This window comes from Anolis carolinensis, chromosome 1, assembly GCF_035594765.1.
Source record: "Anolis carolinensis isolate JA03-04 chromosome 1, rAnoCar3.1.pri, whole genome shotgun sequence".
NCBI classification, from domain to species: domain Eukaryota; kingdom Metazoa; phylum Chordata; class Lepidosauria; order Squamata; family Dactyloidae; genus Anolis; species Anolis carolinensis.
In genome coordinates this window covers 200,620,759-200,637,965 of record NC_085841.1, presented here as the reverse complement: position 1 = coordinate 200,637,965, position 17,207 = coordinate 200,620,759, and the positions used below count along the sequence as shown (strand labels likewise).

General features: G+C 39.3%; 1 protein-coding gene across 2 annotated transcripts in view; it reads left to right on the top strand.

Moving 5' to 3' along the window:
* The window catches only part of tmeff2 (transmembrane protein with EGF like and two follistatin like domains 2), a 344,646-nt gene extending 329,680 nt beyond the window's left edge, over nucleotides 1–14,966 (top strand). The window contains exons 8-10 of one of the 2 annotated variants that reach the window (XM_003217424.4): nucleotides 2,640–2,763; nucleotides 5,372–5,530; nucleotides 14,571–14,966. In XM_003217424.4, the coding sequence (XP_003217472.1) occupies nucleotides 2,640–2,763; nucleotides 5,372–5,530; nucleotides 14,571–14,667 (380 nt within the window). In that variant the 3' untranslated portion in view covers nucleotides 14,668–14,966. Of the gene's footprint in view, nucleotides 1–2,639; nucleotides 2,764–5,371; nucleotides 5,535–14,570 lie in introns of those variants that run through there. The other variant, XM_008104769.2, reaches the window with a different exon arrangement.
* The last annotated feature ends 2,241 nt before the right edge of the window (nucleotides 14,967–17,207 follow it).

Sequence of the window (17,207 nt, the reverse complement as noted above, 5' to 3'; positions counted from 1 at the left end):
AAGGAGGGATTAAGGAAAAGCCTATTAAACATCAAATTAGGTTATGATTTTATAAATTAAGCACCAAAACAAATTTGACAGAAAAATTAGTTCAATACGCAGTAATGTTATGTTGTAATTGTTGTATTTATGAATTTAGAACCAAAATATCACGATATATTGAAAACATTGACTACAAAAATGGCTTGGATAATCCAGAGGCTTGGATAAGCGAGGCTTGGATAAGTGAGACTCTACTGTACATGTATTAAAACATATGTCCACAAAATACACATTAAAAATACACAAAACAAAGATTAAACTTAAGATGCAAGTTTAAAATTACTCATTAAAATGTTTTCATGAGATATGCCATGTCCCCATAAATTACATTATTATAATTCGCATACATGTCCATACCTCTTATAAGAGGTTGGTTTAATCACCTGTTGGTTTGTAAAACTGAATGGCTATGTCATGAAATGATGCATGTCTAAAAGGAGTGTCACCAACATAAAATATTGGGAAAGCTCGGGGCTAGGTGGATTTTAAAGAAGGTTCAGGGGTCATATGCTGCCCAAAGGCTGCATGTTTCTGCCTCTTTGTCCTAAATCAGTGGTTCTCAACCTGTGGGTCCCCAGGTGTTTACCAGCTGTTAGGATTTCTGGGAGTTGCAGACCAAAACATCTGGGGACCCACAGGTTGAGAACCACTGTGCTGGATGGATATCTTCTTGGTGTAACTGTATATAACTAAGCAGATTCATCTCAGGACCAGCCTAAACACCAATATGTGTAGATCAGTGCAAGTGGTAACTACAAAGCTTGTGCATGGAGTCATCTTCAAAAATAGTCTTTGGCTGGTCTGGCTGGTTCAGATGCTTGCAAGGGCCACTTTTTTCCAGCCACAGCAGAATAGTGGCTGCCAAAAAAATGTCTGTTTTTGGTATCTTTCGACTACATGTGGAGTGTGCAGAGGGAGGCAGCCACTAGAAGGGAAAGGATCCCGGGAAGGGGTGTTTCTTAATCCTTTCCCCATGAACCCAGGTCTCCTTGAAAGTCAGAAGGGAAAGGATCTCAGAAAGAGTATCTTAACGCTGGTGATTTTAATCCAGTTCTTAATAAAAGACAAATGAACTGCTCTGCTCTGAATGTGCCCAACAGACAGAGAGAGAAACCATCTCTACCGAAGCAGGCTCCCATCACTTCTCTGGACTGCGGTAAAAGAGGTGCCTCTTGTCATTCCTGCAAAAAAAGAGCTGGGAGAGACTGGGGACTCCCTTCGTGCTAGACATGGGGCCAGAACTGCCCCCCTCCCTACCTCAGTCCTCCTCCTCCTCACCTTCTGTGGGACAGGGCAGCCAAGTCAGGCAGGTCTTAAGGAAGGATATAAAGACAAATGATGCCTAAAATAACAGGAAGGGGAGCCTGGAAAGTCCCCCCTATTACTGCCAATGGGCCAGATCAAAAACAAATCTTTCAGCTTCCTGAATCAAAATGAATTTTTGTCCTCCCATATTCAGGAGACTCCCAAAAAACGGATCGGGACAAAATCCGGGACAAAGAAACAGATTGCAGTTTACCCGATGCACACAACTCTAGTAACTCCTATGGGAATTGTCAGTTTGCACCACAGATGTGGATCTGGATGTATAGACCATACATGAAAACATTTGTAAATGTATGTCGTATGCATTTCCACCTCAGTCAACAAGATAAATTTCCATTCTTGTAAGAAGTTTAGTAATGGTAATAATTGGAGATGGAAAGAAAGAAATTATACACACAAATAAAATGTGTAACCCAATTATTTGACAAAGAGAATCCTGTAATAATATTTGTGGTTCAGGACAGATTCTGCATGAAAAATGATACCAATGTTGTTGTGGTTGTAGTTTAGGAAATGCTTATTTCCGTACAGAAAGCAACTTTCCTACACTAATAAGATTTTTTTGGCAAGAAAGATCACATTTCCACATAGAGAACGCCATTTCTGCTTTAAAACCCATGTGTGTGTGTGTGTGTATGTGTGTATTGCAGAATAAATCCCAGCATGATTTTTCAAGGCTTTCTCACAATGAGGAGAGAAATGCTAAAACAAGTAATTCTTTCCTATGAAAGAATTTCCTAAGAAAATTATGAACACTTGCATCCACAGCCATAATTCCACAATATGGGAAATTTAAACACAGTTTTTGGATTAGGTGGTGATATGGTGTGTTTTTAATGCAAGAGGATTTCGTCTTTTTTCCAGTGATTGGAATCAGTGTAGAAATATGGTATGCAAAATATGTGCAGTCTTTTAAAATTAAGATCCACTCTTTCTGTATAAAGGAATTTTTTAAAAAGACTGACTTTCGTTGAACCATTGTGAAACAAAACTCAGTAATTGACAAGGCCTTTCAAGAAATTGCTGATGTTTTTGTAAAACACATATTCTTTCATCCTCCAAACAGTTATTTAAATCTGTATTCCTATTTTGCAGCATAACATTATGTTAGTAATTTCCTTTAGCCTTAAATGAGGAGTTTCAGGCAACCGTTCTTTTGAATCCCTCAAATGCACTAAAGAAAGCAATGAGTTTGTGGTTGTATCTGTCATTGTTTCTTCATCATCCCATACATTCTACACTTTGATTTTCTTTTCACCTTTATTTTATAGAAAATGCAAACAAATTGGAAGAAAGTGCCAGAGGGATCTACATTCCTTGTCCAGAACATTATAATGGTTTCTGCATGCATGGAAAATGTGAACACTCGGCTAATATGCTGGAACCATCTTGCAGGTAACACTTTTCTCAAACTGAGCGTGTGATGATAAACTGAATCGGCATACTTGCTAATACAGGTTATCTGGATGCTGCAAGGAAGACAATAATTGTCAAAGCCCCATTCACTCTGGATCTAAATTATGTACAGAGGCACATAATGTACATAGAAAAATTGCACTGAATTATGCAGTAGCATTAATCGGTTTATAAAAGCATTCCTGAAATGGCTGTCAATACTGTCTTAAAAGGGCACTACAAAAGTATAAGTTGTTCCGCCGTGTATTATCCGTTGGTTTTGAGCACGCAAACAACAGCTGCCATGTCAAGAAACCCAGCAGTGTGCAGTAAGTCAAGAACAATGTCAACATCAATTTCTTCATGTGGCAAAATGGTTGGAGACAGAAGGTTGCTGTGAAGTGTAAGAAAGGTGAGGGTTGAGGAAAGGTTAGCTTCAGAAAGCAATGCTGTGTGGCAGCTAATGGAACTCAATGTCCGGATCTCATACTTCATCAGACTGGGAAACCTAGAGCGGAGGCTGTGGGTTTTGGCACTCCTCGGTTCAAGGAAACTTGCTTCTAGAGATTGACCCTCATTTTGTAGATGTCTCTGGAATAAATGCAGGATCAATATGTGCCTTCAAGTTGCCTGTAGACTTAAAATGACCCAATGAATTTCATCGTGTTTTCAGAGGTTAGGAATATTCAGAGGTGGTTTCATCATTTCCTTCCTCTGAAATAGAAGCCAATGCACCTGATATTCATGTCATTTCCTAACCAAATATTTAGTTCCAAGCTCAGAAATGATCTGGAGTAGCAGAAGCTAAATAATGGGATTTTGTCTTTGGCAGTGCTTCCACAAAGTCCTATTCTGCTGCCTCTTATTGCATAGAGGTGACTCACAGCTCTCGAAGCTTATGACAGCCAAACACACTCTAGAGCAGGCATGGGCAAACATCTGCCCTCCATATGTTTTGGACTTCAGTTCCCAGAAAAATCAACCAGCTCACTAGATGTTAGAAATTGTGGGAGTTTAAGTCCAAAACACCCGGAGAGCCGAAATTTACCCATGCCTGCTTTAGAGAGTCTGCCAAGTTTACCAAGCATAGTAACGTGTAGAGAAATTCCTCATCAGAAGATCACAGATCTTCAGAGTAAATATTTTAGATGCCTTTGTGATAACAGATCTATGGAGTGGCATTGGGTGGGTGCTTACATGAATCAAAATGCAGTGTGTGAATTGGCGTTCAAGTTGATCCTTAATAGACAAATTTTAAGAAAGCCTTCAGTGACCTTCCTCCTTTTCTCTCTCTCTACCCAGGTATCACATACTGTCATTACAGTTTTTAAATCACCAAAATGATCAGGAAATCAGCCACTGTGGTATAGTAGTTTGAGTCTTGAAATTGGACACTGGGAGACCAGGGCACAAAACCTTGCTTGGCCATGATATTCGCTCAGCCTCAGAGGAAGGGAAGGGTTAACCATGATGCAATTTCACATTTTCTTTTGGGAAGTAATTTGTCTTTTTTTATGGTAGTGTCAAACTTTATCATACAGGTCCATGGATTCACCCCGCATTGGGGCGACCTTGGATAAGTCACACTCTCTTGGCCTCAGAAGAAGACAATGACAAAAAAAACTCTCTGAAAAAAATATTTCTGCATAGGTCAACAATGACTTGAATGTACACAGCAATGAAAGATGCTAAAAAACTGGAGACTGAAGCAGTATTTCATTTGGAGGCAGAATTCTAATTTTGGGGATTGCTGAACCCTCATTTTGCCCCTTCCTGTAACTAAAACTCAGATGGCCACCTTATTTAGTGACTACAAAAGAGGGAGAGGGATGCAGCACTTAGCTAAGGAAAACTACAAAGGGCTTGCTTTGGCATTATCATGCCCAAATCTTATGCAAGTGCCAAATTACTAACACAAGTACAAGGTACTGCTTCTACTGGGCAGATACTTATCGGATGCAAAAGGTTATACATTTTGTGATGAAGCTTTTATCTGCTTGAAACAAACATATTTGTTCATATTAGTAGCCTTTCTTCCCATAAAATAATTTCTATTGGCCATGAGAAACAAATCTCAATGTAAATTAAATGTTTGCACGCATTACCTTTTAAATTGAGCTATCCCCTTCACCCAAAATAAACATTTCATGACTACTGGTGGACATGCCCCCTGAAGTGGCACCTACTTTTATGTCATTTTAACAAAGGGCAAAAATCTCCTTTTCTCAAGCCTTTTAATTTTAATGATTTTATTTCAGCTATTTTAACTTGTTTTGATGTGTTTTAAATGCCGGAAAATCTGGCTAAAAGGCAGGCTAAGAGAATTTTTTGCAATTAAAAAAAAGAAAACAAATACAAATAATTGGTAACAGCTTCAGATTAATGTGGGACAAGCTAAACCTCTTCAAGAAGGCCTAATCCCCTTATATCTCAAAGGTTGTTAAGACATAAAAGCAATGTTTTTACACATCATACAAGATATACACAGTCACTGCAATGCAGTATTCCAATCCAGTTGTAGAATGGCATGTCTCCACAGAGTCTGGACCATATCTGTTCAAAGCCAGTATAGGAGAAAGAGAGTTAAATATGTCTTTGTCTGTTCTAGGTGTGATGCAGGCTACACTGGACAACACTGTGAAAAGAAAGACTATAGTGTTTTATACGTAGTTCCAGGCCCTGTACGATTTCAGTATGTCTTAATAGCAGCCGTGATTGGGACTATCCAGATCGCTATCATCTGTGTGGTGGTCCTCTGCATTACAAGGTGAGTAGCATAGTCAAATATATCTTCTGCACTTTGATCTAGATTACAAGTGTTTTCTACAAAAAAGACCCCACACAGCTGGGAAGCATCGAGGCATATACATTAGTTTTCCCCCAGAACTTAGAAAGTTCTGAATTCCAGCTCCAAGAATCATGGCCAATACCCTTGGGTCGTTCTGGGAGTTACTGTCCAAAAATAATAGTTTTTTCCAAGCTCTATTTTTCTTGTTCCTGTTCAATCAACATACCAACCATAACCTTGCCTGGAGGCTGGTGAGAAGTACTGCTTGCTCATGGCTGCTTGGACAATCCCTGTGTGGTGTAACACCACAGGCATATTTGTATAGCAGCTTTTACTCCTATATTTCTGTTAAAAGATAACCATTGTGTTTTCATTTATATCAGCAACCTTAAAACTGTTCTGAGGAATACCCCTGAAAACTTCTCAAGTTCAAAATCAAAAGATCAATAATGCCAAACACAATTCCCATCCTAAAAGACAGCCCACATCATGTTTCCTTTGTATGTGCAATATCAACATGTTCCCTAACAAGACTGGAAAACCCGCAGCTTTCCAAATGTTGTCACCTCAGCTTCCATTATCCTTTGCTATTGCTTTGCCTTATTCTCCCAACATTTTACAGATAAAAATAGAGACACATGTGGCCATGCAATTTCAGAATGTGGTCAACATGGCAGAGGCACACATTCCCCTCTAAGTGTGATTTTGGCTTTTTAAAAGCTGAACGGAATCCACATGACTTGTCCAACAATCCATAAATGCACTCAAACACAGAAAGTTAGAGGGGATCTACTTTTGATGCCTTAGGGATTATCATTATTTGTATTTTTGCAAGACACTCTCCAGTGTAGGTCTATTAATTCTATTTTTAAAAAATCAATCCCCCCTAAAATATCCACTTATTTATTGTACCTTAACTCTTATTTTTAAAAAGGAACCATTCCCTTAGCTTTGTCCATGCAAACCTTTAAAAGATATTACCCCTCCCCCCTGACTTTCTTTGCCATGACACCACTTCTGGATTTACCAAAAACAAATCATACCAGACTAATCTGATCTCTTTTTTTGATAAAGTTACAAGCTGGGTAGATGCGGGGAACACTGTAGATGTAGCGTATCTGGATTTCAGTAAGGCCTTCGACAAGGTCCCCCACGACCTTCTGACAAACAAGTTAGTCAAATGTGGGCTATGTAAAACTACGGTTAGGTGGATCTGTAATTGGTTAAGCGAACGAACCCAAAGGGTGCTCACCAATGCATCATCTTCATCTTGGAAAGAAGTCACGAGTGGAGTGCCACAGGGCTCCATCCTGGGCCCGGTTCTGTTCAACATCTTTATTAACGACTTAGACGAAGGGTTAGAAGGCACGATCATCAAGTTTGCAGACGACACCAAACTGGGAGGGATAGCCAACTCTCCAGAAGAAAGGAGCAGAATTCAAAATGATCTTAACAAATTAGAGAGATGGGCCGAAACTAAGAAAATGAAGTTCAACAAGGACAAATGCAAGGTACTTCACTTCGGCAGAAAAAATGGAATGCAAAGATACAGAATAGGGGACTCCTGGCTCGACAGCAGTACGTGTGAAAAAGATCTTGGAGTCCTCGTGGACAACAAGTTAAACATGAGCCTACAATGTGATGCGGCAGCGAAAAAAGCCAACGCGATTCTGGCCTGCATAAATAGGGGTATAGCATCTAGATCCAGGGAAGTCATGCTACCCCTTATTCCGCCTTGGTCAGGCCACACCTGGAATACTGTGTCCAATTCTGGGCACCGCAATTGAAGGGAGATGTTGACAATCTGGAAAGCGTCCAGAGGAGGGCAACTAAAATGATCAAGGGTCTGGAGAACAAACCCTATGAGGAGCGGCTTAAAGAGCTGGGTATGTTTAGCCTGCAGAAGAGAAGGCTGAGAGGAGACATGATAGCCATATACAAATATGTGAGGGGAAGTCATAGGGAGCAGGGAGCAAGCTTGTTTTCTGCTGCCCTGCAGACTAGGACGCGGAACAAACTACAGGAAAGGAGATTCAGCCTGAACTTCAGGAAGAACTTCCTGACTGTGAGAGCTGTTCGGCAGTGGAACTCTCTGCCCTGGACTGTGGTGGAGGCTCCTTCTTTGGAAGCTTTTAAGCAGAGGCTGGATGGCCATCTGTTGGAGGTGCTTTGAATTAGATTTTCCTGCTTCTTGCAGGGGGTTGGACTGGATAACCTGTGAGGTCTCTTCCAACTCTACAATTCTATGATTCTATGATTCTGGACTTTTTGAAGCCTGGACAGAAAAATGATGGTGATGGCTCTTTGCCATTTCCCCTCCAAGGGACACTAAGAGAATAGAGGGGGGTCAGTGATTCTTCAGGTTCTCTGAGATGGATTAAACTCATCTTTTGCTGTTCTGCTCAGAGAAGGGACCTCATCAAATTGAGGTCACTAAGACAAGTGATAGTGAGGAGATTCACCATGGATCGTGTTGAATCTGCAGAGGTGTAGGGAACCTGCTGCCCCACACCCTTCATCGCCCCTTACTTCATCCCATGGGAGAAGCATCACAACGACTTCCTCCCATTGTTGCTTCCTGTATACCCAGCACTGCCTCTTTCAACTGTTCGGCCTCACTTCCAACATGGAGTCACACCAGAAATAGATTTACGTTGTGTGGTGGGATCTGGCGAGCTCTGTGCCTGAAGTGAGGTCAAATTGTCATAGTACCCACAATGTTACTCATCCGATGAGGTCTAAGAAGATGATTTCCTTTTATATAAGGTTTAATACTGTATCTTAACATTTATCAAAAAGGGAACCATTCCCTTCTCTGAGTAGAGTGGCAACGGGTTTTTCAAATGCTTAAGCTCCTCCTGAGATGGTGCTGACATTTTCCCATCTGCACAGAATGACCCTCAATGTACCCAACAACTATATCAAAACCCACAATTTTGGCCCCAAAACCTGCCCTCAACATGAGGTTGACTTAGACATGACTATACTCAGCAGGTCATTTTTGTTCATAGAGTGAGCCTTCCACATGCTGGTGTTGTTAGTGTTTGATGGGTTTCTTCATCCACCTTCTCCTTCAGATTTTAAAACATTACATCTGTCTACACTCCCAATCTCATCTGAATGAACCCATCTCCCAGCTCAAATGGATTCAGTGGATTTGGGGTAACTGAGATTTTGACAATCATTGCAAGTCAAATTAGATAGAACTGGTGTAAATGGACTGAGAGGAGTTCTTTGTATGAGGCAATTTAAAATGTTGTCCATCCATAAATATTATCAATATAAATTTGTTATTACTTTTCAAAAAGGTTTACAGTTTCCCCTAGTTTCTTTTGGCTTTTCCTCCGACTTCACAAGGTGATTCAGTCTTCCTTTAGCTACTCTAATAAATCTTCTGCCTGAAAAATAAATCCCTTTTCAAAACAAGATGATAGGAAAAGGGAGGAAAAAAACAGATATATAGAAACTTTAAAAGCTCCAATATATCTAAGCATCCACATCTCGCTATGCTCAGAGGAGAGGTGTGACATTTGGGCCAGAAAAAGATACAAAATAATTCATAAATCCTTTTCTGCCCTAAAGGCATAATAGAAAAATGCCTGCTGTAGCCAGGAGATGGTTTGCTGACCCAAACTGGGTTCATCAACTCTACCCCCAAGAGCAGATGCTTCCTTGCAAAAAGGCAATGTATTATATTAAAGCAGGTTTCAAGGAACAGAACAATAATTTACACAGGCAAAAATACTGTGTACATAAAAGGATGGAGATGGGAAAGTAACTGCTCAACAGAAAAATGGCACTACATCATGTTTCCAAGCAATCTTCTCCAGCAACTTCGGGTCCATCAGCTTTAGGCCATAAAGCAAGATAACAGTTTGTATGTAGAGAAAATGGTTGGGTTTTACATGAATCCTACCCATTCATCTGGGGCAGACAGAAGAGTATCGCAAGGCCAACCTCTTTAATCTTTTTCACACACAAGCCTTTTCTTTGTGTTGTCTTTCTCTCTAGAAATAGAACCGTATGCAACTTGGTGAGAACTGTGCAACTTATATAATCAGACACTTGTTCATATAAAGTCAAACGTTAACCATAAACTATAAAAAAATACAGAAATATAAAATGTCAGAATGCAGGTCAGTCCACATTCATTTCAGCTGGTCACCTTGGGGTGATACAGTGAAAGGTAGGGCAGTCAACTTGCAGTCGACACTGCAGCCAGATAAGACACAGGCTGGGGCTGGATCTACACTATGATAATGCAGATTAAGTGCATTGAACTGGATTATATGGCAGTGTAGATCCAGCCTAAGACCCTATACATGTGCATATAACTTCCCTTGCACAGTTGTGTGTCCTCCAACCACCCAGCTCCAAAGGGTCCTTGCTGCTGTTGTTTATCAGTGGAGAAAGGATGGTGTAAAGATATGATCCAGACTATGGAGTAGCAACTGCTTTCAGCTAAACTGGGGAGGAAGGAGAAATGAAGGTGTGCTCTGAAGTGGAGTATAACCACCTTTCAGAGCAACCAGATATTCCTGGTTTCCTGGTTTCCTTCTCTTGGGAAAGAAGGAGCATTCGCAGCCTTTCCTGGGGTGTGACAACTGTCAATTGTGAGAGATCTTTGGACAAAGGAATAAGGGCGAGAGAATGGCCCTCTGCTAGTTATTGTGTGGCTTCAAGTCTTGTTCAGTTTTCTTCTGCTTCATTATTTGTGACCAGGGCAGTTTCTTCCATCTGGCAGTTTTGACAGCAGACTCCTTAATCAGGTGGCTGAATTAATGTTCCCTCCACTTACCACGGTACAAGGAAACTATATACAGATTAGTGATTCAGGCTGAGCATTTCAACTAAGAAGGTGGCTGGAAAAAATTATTTCAAGATTTCTCCAATCACCTTTGTGGTTTTTTTCTCTCCCATTTGACTTTCTAATTTGTGACATTGCTGCTGAAATGGCCAAAAGACCCTACAGGCACCAAATCCTGCCTGACCTCGGAAGGTACTTGGATGGAAAGCTGCCAATAAATGCTATGTGCTATGTTGCAGAGGAAGAAACTGGCAAAAGCACCTATGAGGATTCAATGCCTAAGAAAATAATAATAATAATAATAATAATAATAATAATAATAATAATAATAATAATAATGACAAAATTATGATCTGTCACCTGCAAAAGGCCACCCTACTGGGATCTGCACGCATCATCCGAAAATACATCACACAGTCCTAGACACTTGGGAAGTGTTCGACTTGTGATTTTGTGAAACGAAATCCAGCATATCTATCTTGTTTGCTGTGTCATACAATAAAATAATAATAGTAATAACAACAACAACAACCCAGCATATATATCTCGTTTGCTGTGTCATACTAGGCCTTTGTGTCAATAATAATAATAGTAGTAGTAGTAGTAGTAGTAATAATAATAATAATAATAATAATAATAATAATAATAATAATACTTTATCTTCTGCCCTATCTCCCCAAGGGGACTCAGAGCAGATTCTAGTAAACGCAGACATAAGGCAAACATTCAATGCCTAGAAACAACAAACACAGATGAAGGTAAAGATTTTCTCTTCCAGTTCTGAGGTGTGGTGCTCATCTCCATCTCTGTGGGTTGGTGTTAATCTCCATTTCCAAGCCGAAGAGCCTGCATTGTCTGTAAACACCTCCTAGGTCATGTGGTCAGCATGACTGCATGGAGCACTGTTTTTCTTCCCGCCGAGGTGGTACCTATTGATCTGCTCACATTTGCATGTTTTCGAACTGCTAGGTTGGCAGAAGCTGTGGTTAACAGCGGGAGCTCACCCTGTCCCACAGATTCAAACTGCCAACCTCCCGGTCAGCAAGTTCAGCAGCTCAGCGATTTAACACATGCTACCATGACCCCATCCTTAGAGATTCATGGGATCACCATAAGTTGACAGGTGACTTGAATGCACACACACACATACAAATACACACAAACTATGCACATATAAAATATGCACATGTAACATTTTAAAGAATGATAGCCGTTTTTCTAAAGACACACATTCACACAAGAACGCTATGAAATTGACGAGTCTCCATAATGCCACAGATAATTTGAAGACACGTGGTACCCTGAATATTTGTTGTTGTGTGCCTTTAAGTCATTTCCAACTTCTGAAGATTTTTAAACAAACTTGTCACAAGATTTGTTCAGATTGGTTGTCATTACCTACCACTAAGAAGAGGAGAATGAGAGCTTGCTCAAGAACAGCCGTGGGATTCCATTTCAACTCTGATCTTCCATAGTTCAGTGCTCAATCTACTACTGACCCTCTCTGTACCATCCAAAAAGTGACTTATCCATGCATTATCTGCACTTACATATATGTCACTAACAGAATGCCAGTCACAGTCAGTAAAAAAACCCCATATTTTACTAGAGTTAAAAAACTGAATACTGCTTCTAATCAAATTCCAATATGTTGTTTTTGTGTGCCAACCAGTTATTTCTGACTTTTGGCAACTCCAAGGTGAACCTATTGTGGAATTTCCTTGGAAGAATTTGTTCACAGGGGGTTATCCCTTGCTTTCCTCCAAAGCTGAGAAAATGTGTTTTGTCCATGGTCACCTAGTGGTTTCCATGGCTGAGCAGAGATTTGAACCCTGGTCCCCCAGCATTATACCATGCTGGCTTTCATAACAGACTATTCACAATCTTATATTGATGTTGCATTTGTACTAGATTACATTCCTCTAGTGGTCTCTGGCTTTCATTTTTAGCTGGATTTATTCTTTTCTCTGGTACCATTATTCTAAATTCATTAGAACACTTCATATACATCCAAGCATACTGTTGCAGTCCAAAGCAATTCTTGAAAATGTCCTCTCAGAAGTCAACCTAAGGAAGCTCGATGACACTTACTCATAGGATTGCAGCCAAATGTGGAAGTCCCACCAAGCATTGGAAATGTCCACAATATGTTCAAGAAATCATATGGGGAAACAGTATAATGCCATAATATTTGAAGTAAATGTCCATACTGATTGACAGAAGTATCATGAATGTTCACAATTTCCGAAAAGGTTTGCGATGTTTAGACAAAAGTAATATGAGAACCCCTGAATGCAGCCTCCCTGTTTCTTGGGGATCCAGCTGACAGATCACCTGAGTCCCCCAAATACGGTGCATCAAAAAATACCATGCACATCCCTAACAAATACCTAATAATGAGGAGTAAAAAGCAGAAATACAGGATTACCCATATAGCATTGTGAATGCTTTTGTTGTACAGAGAAGCCTCTCTTGGCTTCTCATATTCTCAGTGACTAGCTAGTACCTAAGTCTAGTAGGAGAAGCCCATGATAATGAGTACAAGAGAGCATTTTAGTGACAATATAAAATGTAACGTGTAAGGGAAATATGATACAATTATTTTGTTATTTATAATGCTTAACCTCAGAAATCTGATATACGTCCCTGTTCACTGGGGTATTGAATGGTTTTGAAAAATGGTTTCTTCCGTTTTATTATTTGATGATTCCTAGAGTTTTAACTAGCTTGGCTATTTTTTTTACTTCTGCTTTATTTATTTGTATTGATTACTTGACTGATTATGGCGACAGCTTCTGTTAGCATTTCTTGTGCAGAGTGGTAGACGGAATTTGTTTAATGTGTTTTGTCAGAAAGACTTTTGTAAAAAAAAAATTGAAATAATTTCACTGTGCATTTGGCATGAGCTCCAGAATTTGCCACTAGTAAATGCCAGGGCTTCTTTCCTATTGGCTCATTAGATAAACTTGATCTTTACCCAGTTCCTCTCTCCATTTATGTCCCACTATGCCTGTTCAATTCTGATCCATGGGGTTTGGTGCCCCTCTAGAAGAATGAGAAATGTGGCAGTGGGTACTCAAAAGGATAGCTTAAAGGGCCAAGATCACTTATGCTCCTCTGCTCACTTTTGGCTGGCGGGAGCAATTGAAGCAATCTTTAGAGAATCATTCCTGTAAAAGAAGCTTCATGAAAATTTTATTGTTGCAAGCTATAGATTTGTTAAGTGGATGGTATATTTAAAATTTTAAAACACATAAATAAATTGTATTTTTGTAAACTACCTAGAAGAGCCAAGCCTGGAATGGAAGAAAAAAACCTTTCATGCAGTGTTTGCAACCATGATGAGCTGAAGCCCTTTACTGCCTACTCCTGAACATTAAAAAGCTATAGGAATGCCTCATGGGGCTTACCGAGAAAAAAAACCCCTGGAAATTCAAAGCATTAAACTGCACACATCTGATGAAGGCTGTCTACCAACCATTTTTTCCCCCCTTATCCATGTTTTCCTGGTCTGAATTAGACTTGGGGACATATATGGAGGTTTCCTCAAGCTTTTTTAGTATACTGTACAGTGTTCCCTCACTTATGGCGGGGGTTACGTTCCAGGACCATCCGCAATAAGTGAAAATCCGTGAAGTAGGAACACTATATTTATTGTAATATTTATACATTATTTTAGTAGTTATACACTATTTTAAGTCTTTATCAACCAATCGTGTGTTGATAAATCACCTCCTTCTCCTCCTGTTGCTGCTTGGGCTCCTTTTCTCTCCCTTCAGCTTCTCCTTCCTTCCTTCCTTAGGCTGCAAATTATAAATTTTTATGATTTATAATATTCTTTTAGAGTTTATTGAAAAACCACAAAACAGCAAATCTGCGAAAAGTGAACTGCAAAGTAGTGAAGGAACACTGTATATGGCTTTTCAGCTGCCTTGTAGCCATATTTTCAGAACATGTAAGTAACCCTGGTTGTCAGCAAGTCCCTGGATATTTTCAGACTCCAAAACGAGAATCAGCTTTTGGGAAGAATACAAAAGATTGCCCCTTTTTGCTCCTTTGCTGTAGCTTGCCAGCCAGAGAAGGATGAGTCCTAAAGTCAGCCTGCTGTTCCTCTATGGCCTTATGTCCTTGTGTTCCCTCCATGGTCCTTTAGCAAAGCAAATTTCATGTTCTCTTTCCCTTCCCTGCCTCCCATTCCCCGATTGCTTTTAGGAAATGTCCCCGGAGCAACCGAATCCACAGGCAGAAGCAAAACACAGGGCACTACAGTTCAGACAACACAACCAGAGCATCGACCAGGTTAATTTAAAAGAGCGCATGTTTCCACAATGGCAAAAGTAAGCTGCAGAGAGCTTGGACTTTACAAAATACAGTATTATAGACAAAAGATCTACACATGTTGCCTTGCATTTGTGGTAATCTACACCAATGAGAAGAAGAAAAACATGTACTACAGCTATATTTGATTATGTATGGATATATTTGAAATAGTATACATTGTCTTGATGTTTTTTTCTGTAATGTAAATAAACTATTTATATCACACAATATAGTTTTTTCTTTTTCATGTATTTGTTATATATAATAAATACTCAGTGATGAGAAAAACATTTTTTTTGCTTTCTTAAATTTTCAAATTCTGGGAAATATATTATCTTCTGATCCAATCACCCTGACTTGCAATTATACATGCATCTATCTACTGCTGGCACAATGGTACCATTTAACATGAAACTCTTCCAGATTGGTTGAAAGCATTTATACTGTAGAATTAATATAATTTGAAATCATTTTAATACCCATGATTCAATGTTATAGGAAGCAGGGAGTTGTAGTTTGGTGAGGCACCAGCATTCTTTGGCAGAGAAAGCCAATGACTACAAATCCCAGCACTCCATAGCATTGGCACATGGTAGCTTACCGTGACTCCCTGAAAATAAGACAGTGTATTATATTAATTTTTGCTCCCAAAGATGTGCTAGGTCTTATTTTTAGGGGATGTCTTATTTTTCCATGAAGAAGAATTCACATTTATTGTTGAACAAAAAAAAACAAACATTTATTATATACTTTACAGTAGTTATCACAAACCAGCACAACCAATCAAACTGTGAACCCTATCAAGAATTTCATGTTACTACCGTTATTTCCATGTACAACAATCTATGGCACATACATTTACTGATCCTGCATGCGCTGGCATTCTGTTTGGCGGACATGTTTTCAAACAAAACTTTGCTAGGTCTTACTTTCAGGGGAGGCCTTTATATTTAGCAATTCAGCAAAACCTCTACTAGATCTTATTTTCAGGGGATGTCTTATTGGCATCAAACTGCCTTAGCTCTACAATGTAGATGCACCCAATGAGTGAGTTCTTGAGCTATAGTTTGCCAGTTCTTGCTGCATGGTCAACTCATTGCATTTGGATGGCTGTTTCTAATTGAGGGTTTTAATTGTTCTAGGGCTCTTCTTTTTACTTATTTATTTTTTAAAAATGAAGGCATGATTTGTTGATGTGGTCTTATGGTTTGAAAAGCAAATTTCCTCTTCTCTGATTTTGTAGAGTGAATGTGCCATTTCTGTGTTGTCTTGATTCACTATGGTACCATGATACAAAATCTAATTTTAAAAAGAACAGAGAAGGAAAGAGAATTCATAGTTCTGTTATGTCTTAGAAATAAGAAGAAACCCATTTGAGATTGTTATATAAAGGGTTGAAACTGGTGTCAGGAATCGCCAGAAAACAGGCTGTGACAATAGAAGTGTCATTTCCATAGATACATATATATAGATTAGATATAGATATATAGATTTTTTTTTCAGTGTCAAGAGCAACCTGAGTCAGATACAGATACAGATACAGATACAGATACAGATACAGATACAGATACAGATACAGATACAGATACTATAATATAATATAATATAGAGAACTACATCACCTACTGTAACCTCCAGAGATGTTTGTCCTGTTTGAGGGCCCTTTGGTTAAGCTTCTTTGACAATGTTGGTGGGATATGATCAGGATAACTGTGCAGAATCACATTTATACTAAAAAAAACCCACTACAGCTACTACCTCTTCATGCATCTCTTTTCCCAGCTCTTCCCCAGAGTCAGTACCACTCGGGTCACTTCGGTGCTTTCTGTAATTTGTTTAAAACTTCTTCAGCTGGATTGCAGTTCCCAAAGCAACAGGCAAATTAAAACATATAAACAATATTGTAATAAATGGCATGCTGAACAAATTAAAACAGGAAGTATGCAATATTCAGAAGCAAAGTGCAGAATTGTTTTTAAAATGCAACACCAGTAGGTTGAAATGTGTGTGCATGTTGGGAGAATTAGACTTTTTAGCTGACAACATTTACAATTCCCTCACTCACTCACTCAGGCTCCATCTATACTGCCATAATATAATGCAGTTCAATGCAGTTAAACTTCATTATATGAGTTTACACTGACCATATAATACAGTTTGAGGCTGGGTCTACACTGCCATAGAATGCAATTTCAGAATACAGTGTAACTTCATTGAACTGAATTATATGGCAGTGTAGACTCATACAATCTGGTTCAATGCAGGCAAATTGCTTTCTGAAGCTGCATTATTTGGCAGTATAGTTCCAACCTCAAATTACATTATATGACAATGTATATGGGGCCTCAGATAGGAAGGGGAAAGGAATGACATGGAGGAGCCATCCATTGGGAGTATAGATAGGCAGTAATATTGACAGAAAAAGAAAAAAGATTATTGGTTCAGATATTTATGAAGAAATTGTCAGAGTAATGCAGCGCAGCAGTAGTAGTATGAAAAGCAATGGAGCGCAGAATGAAGTGACACTTC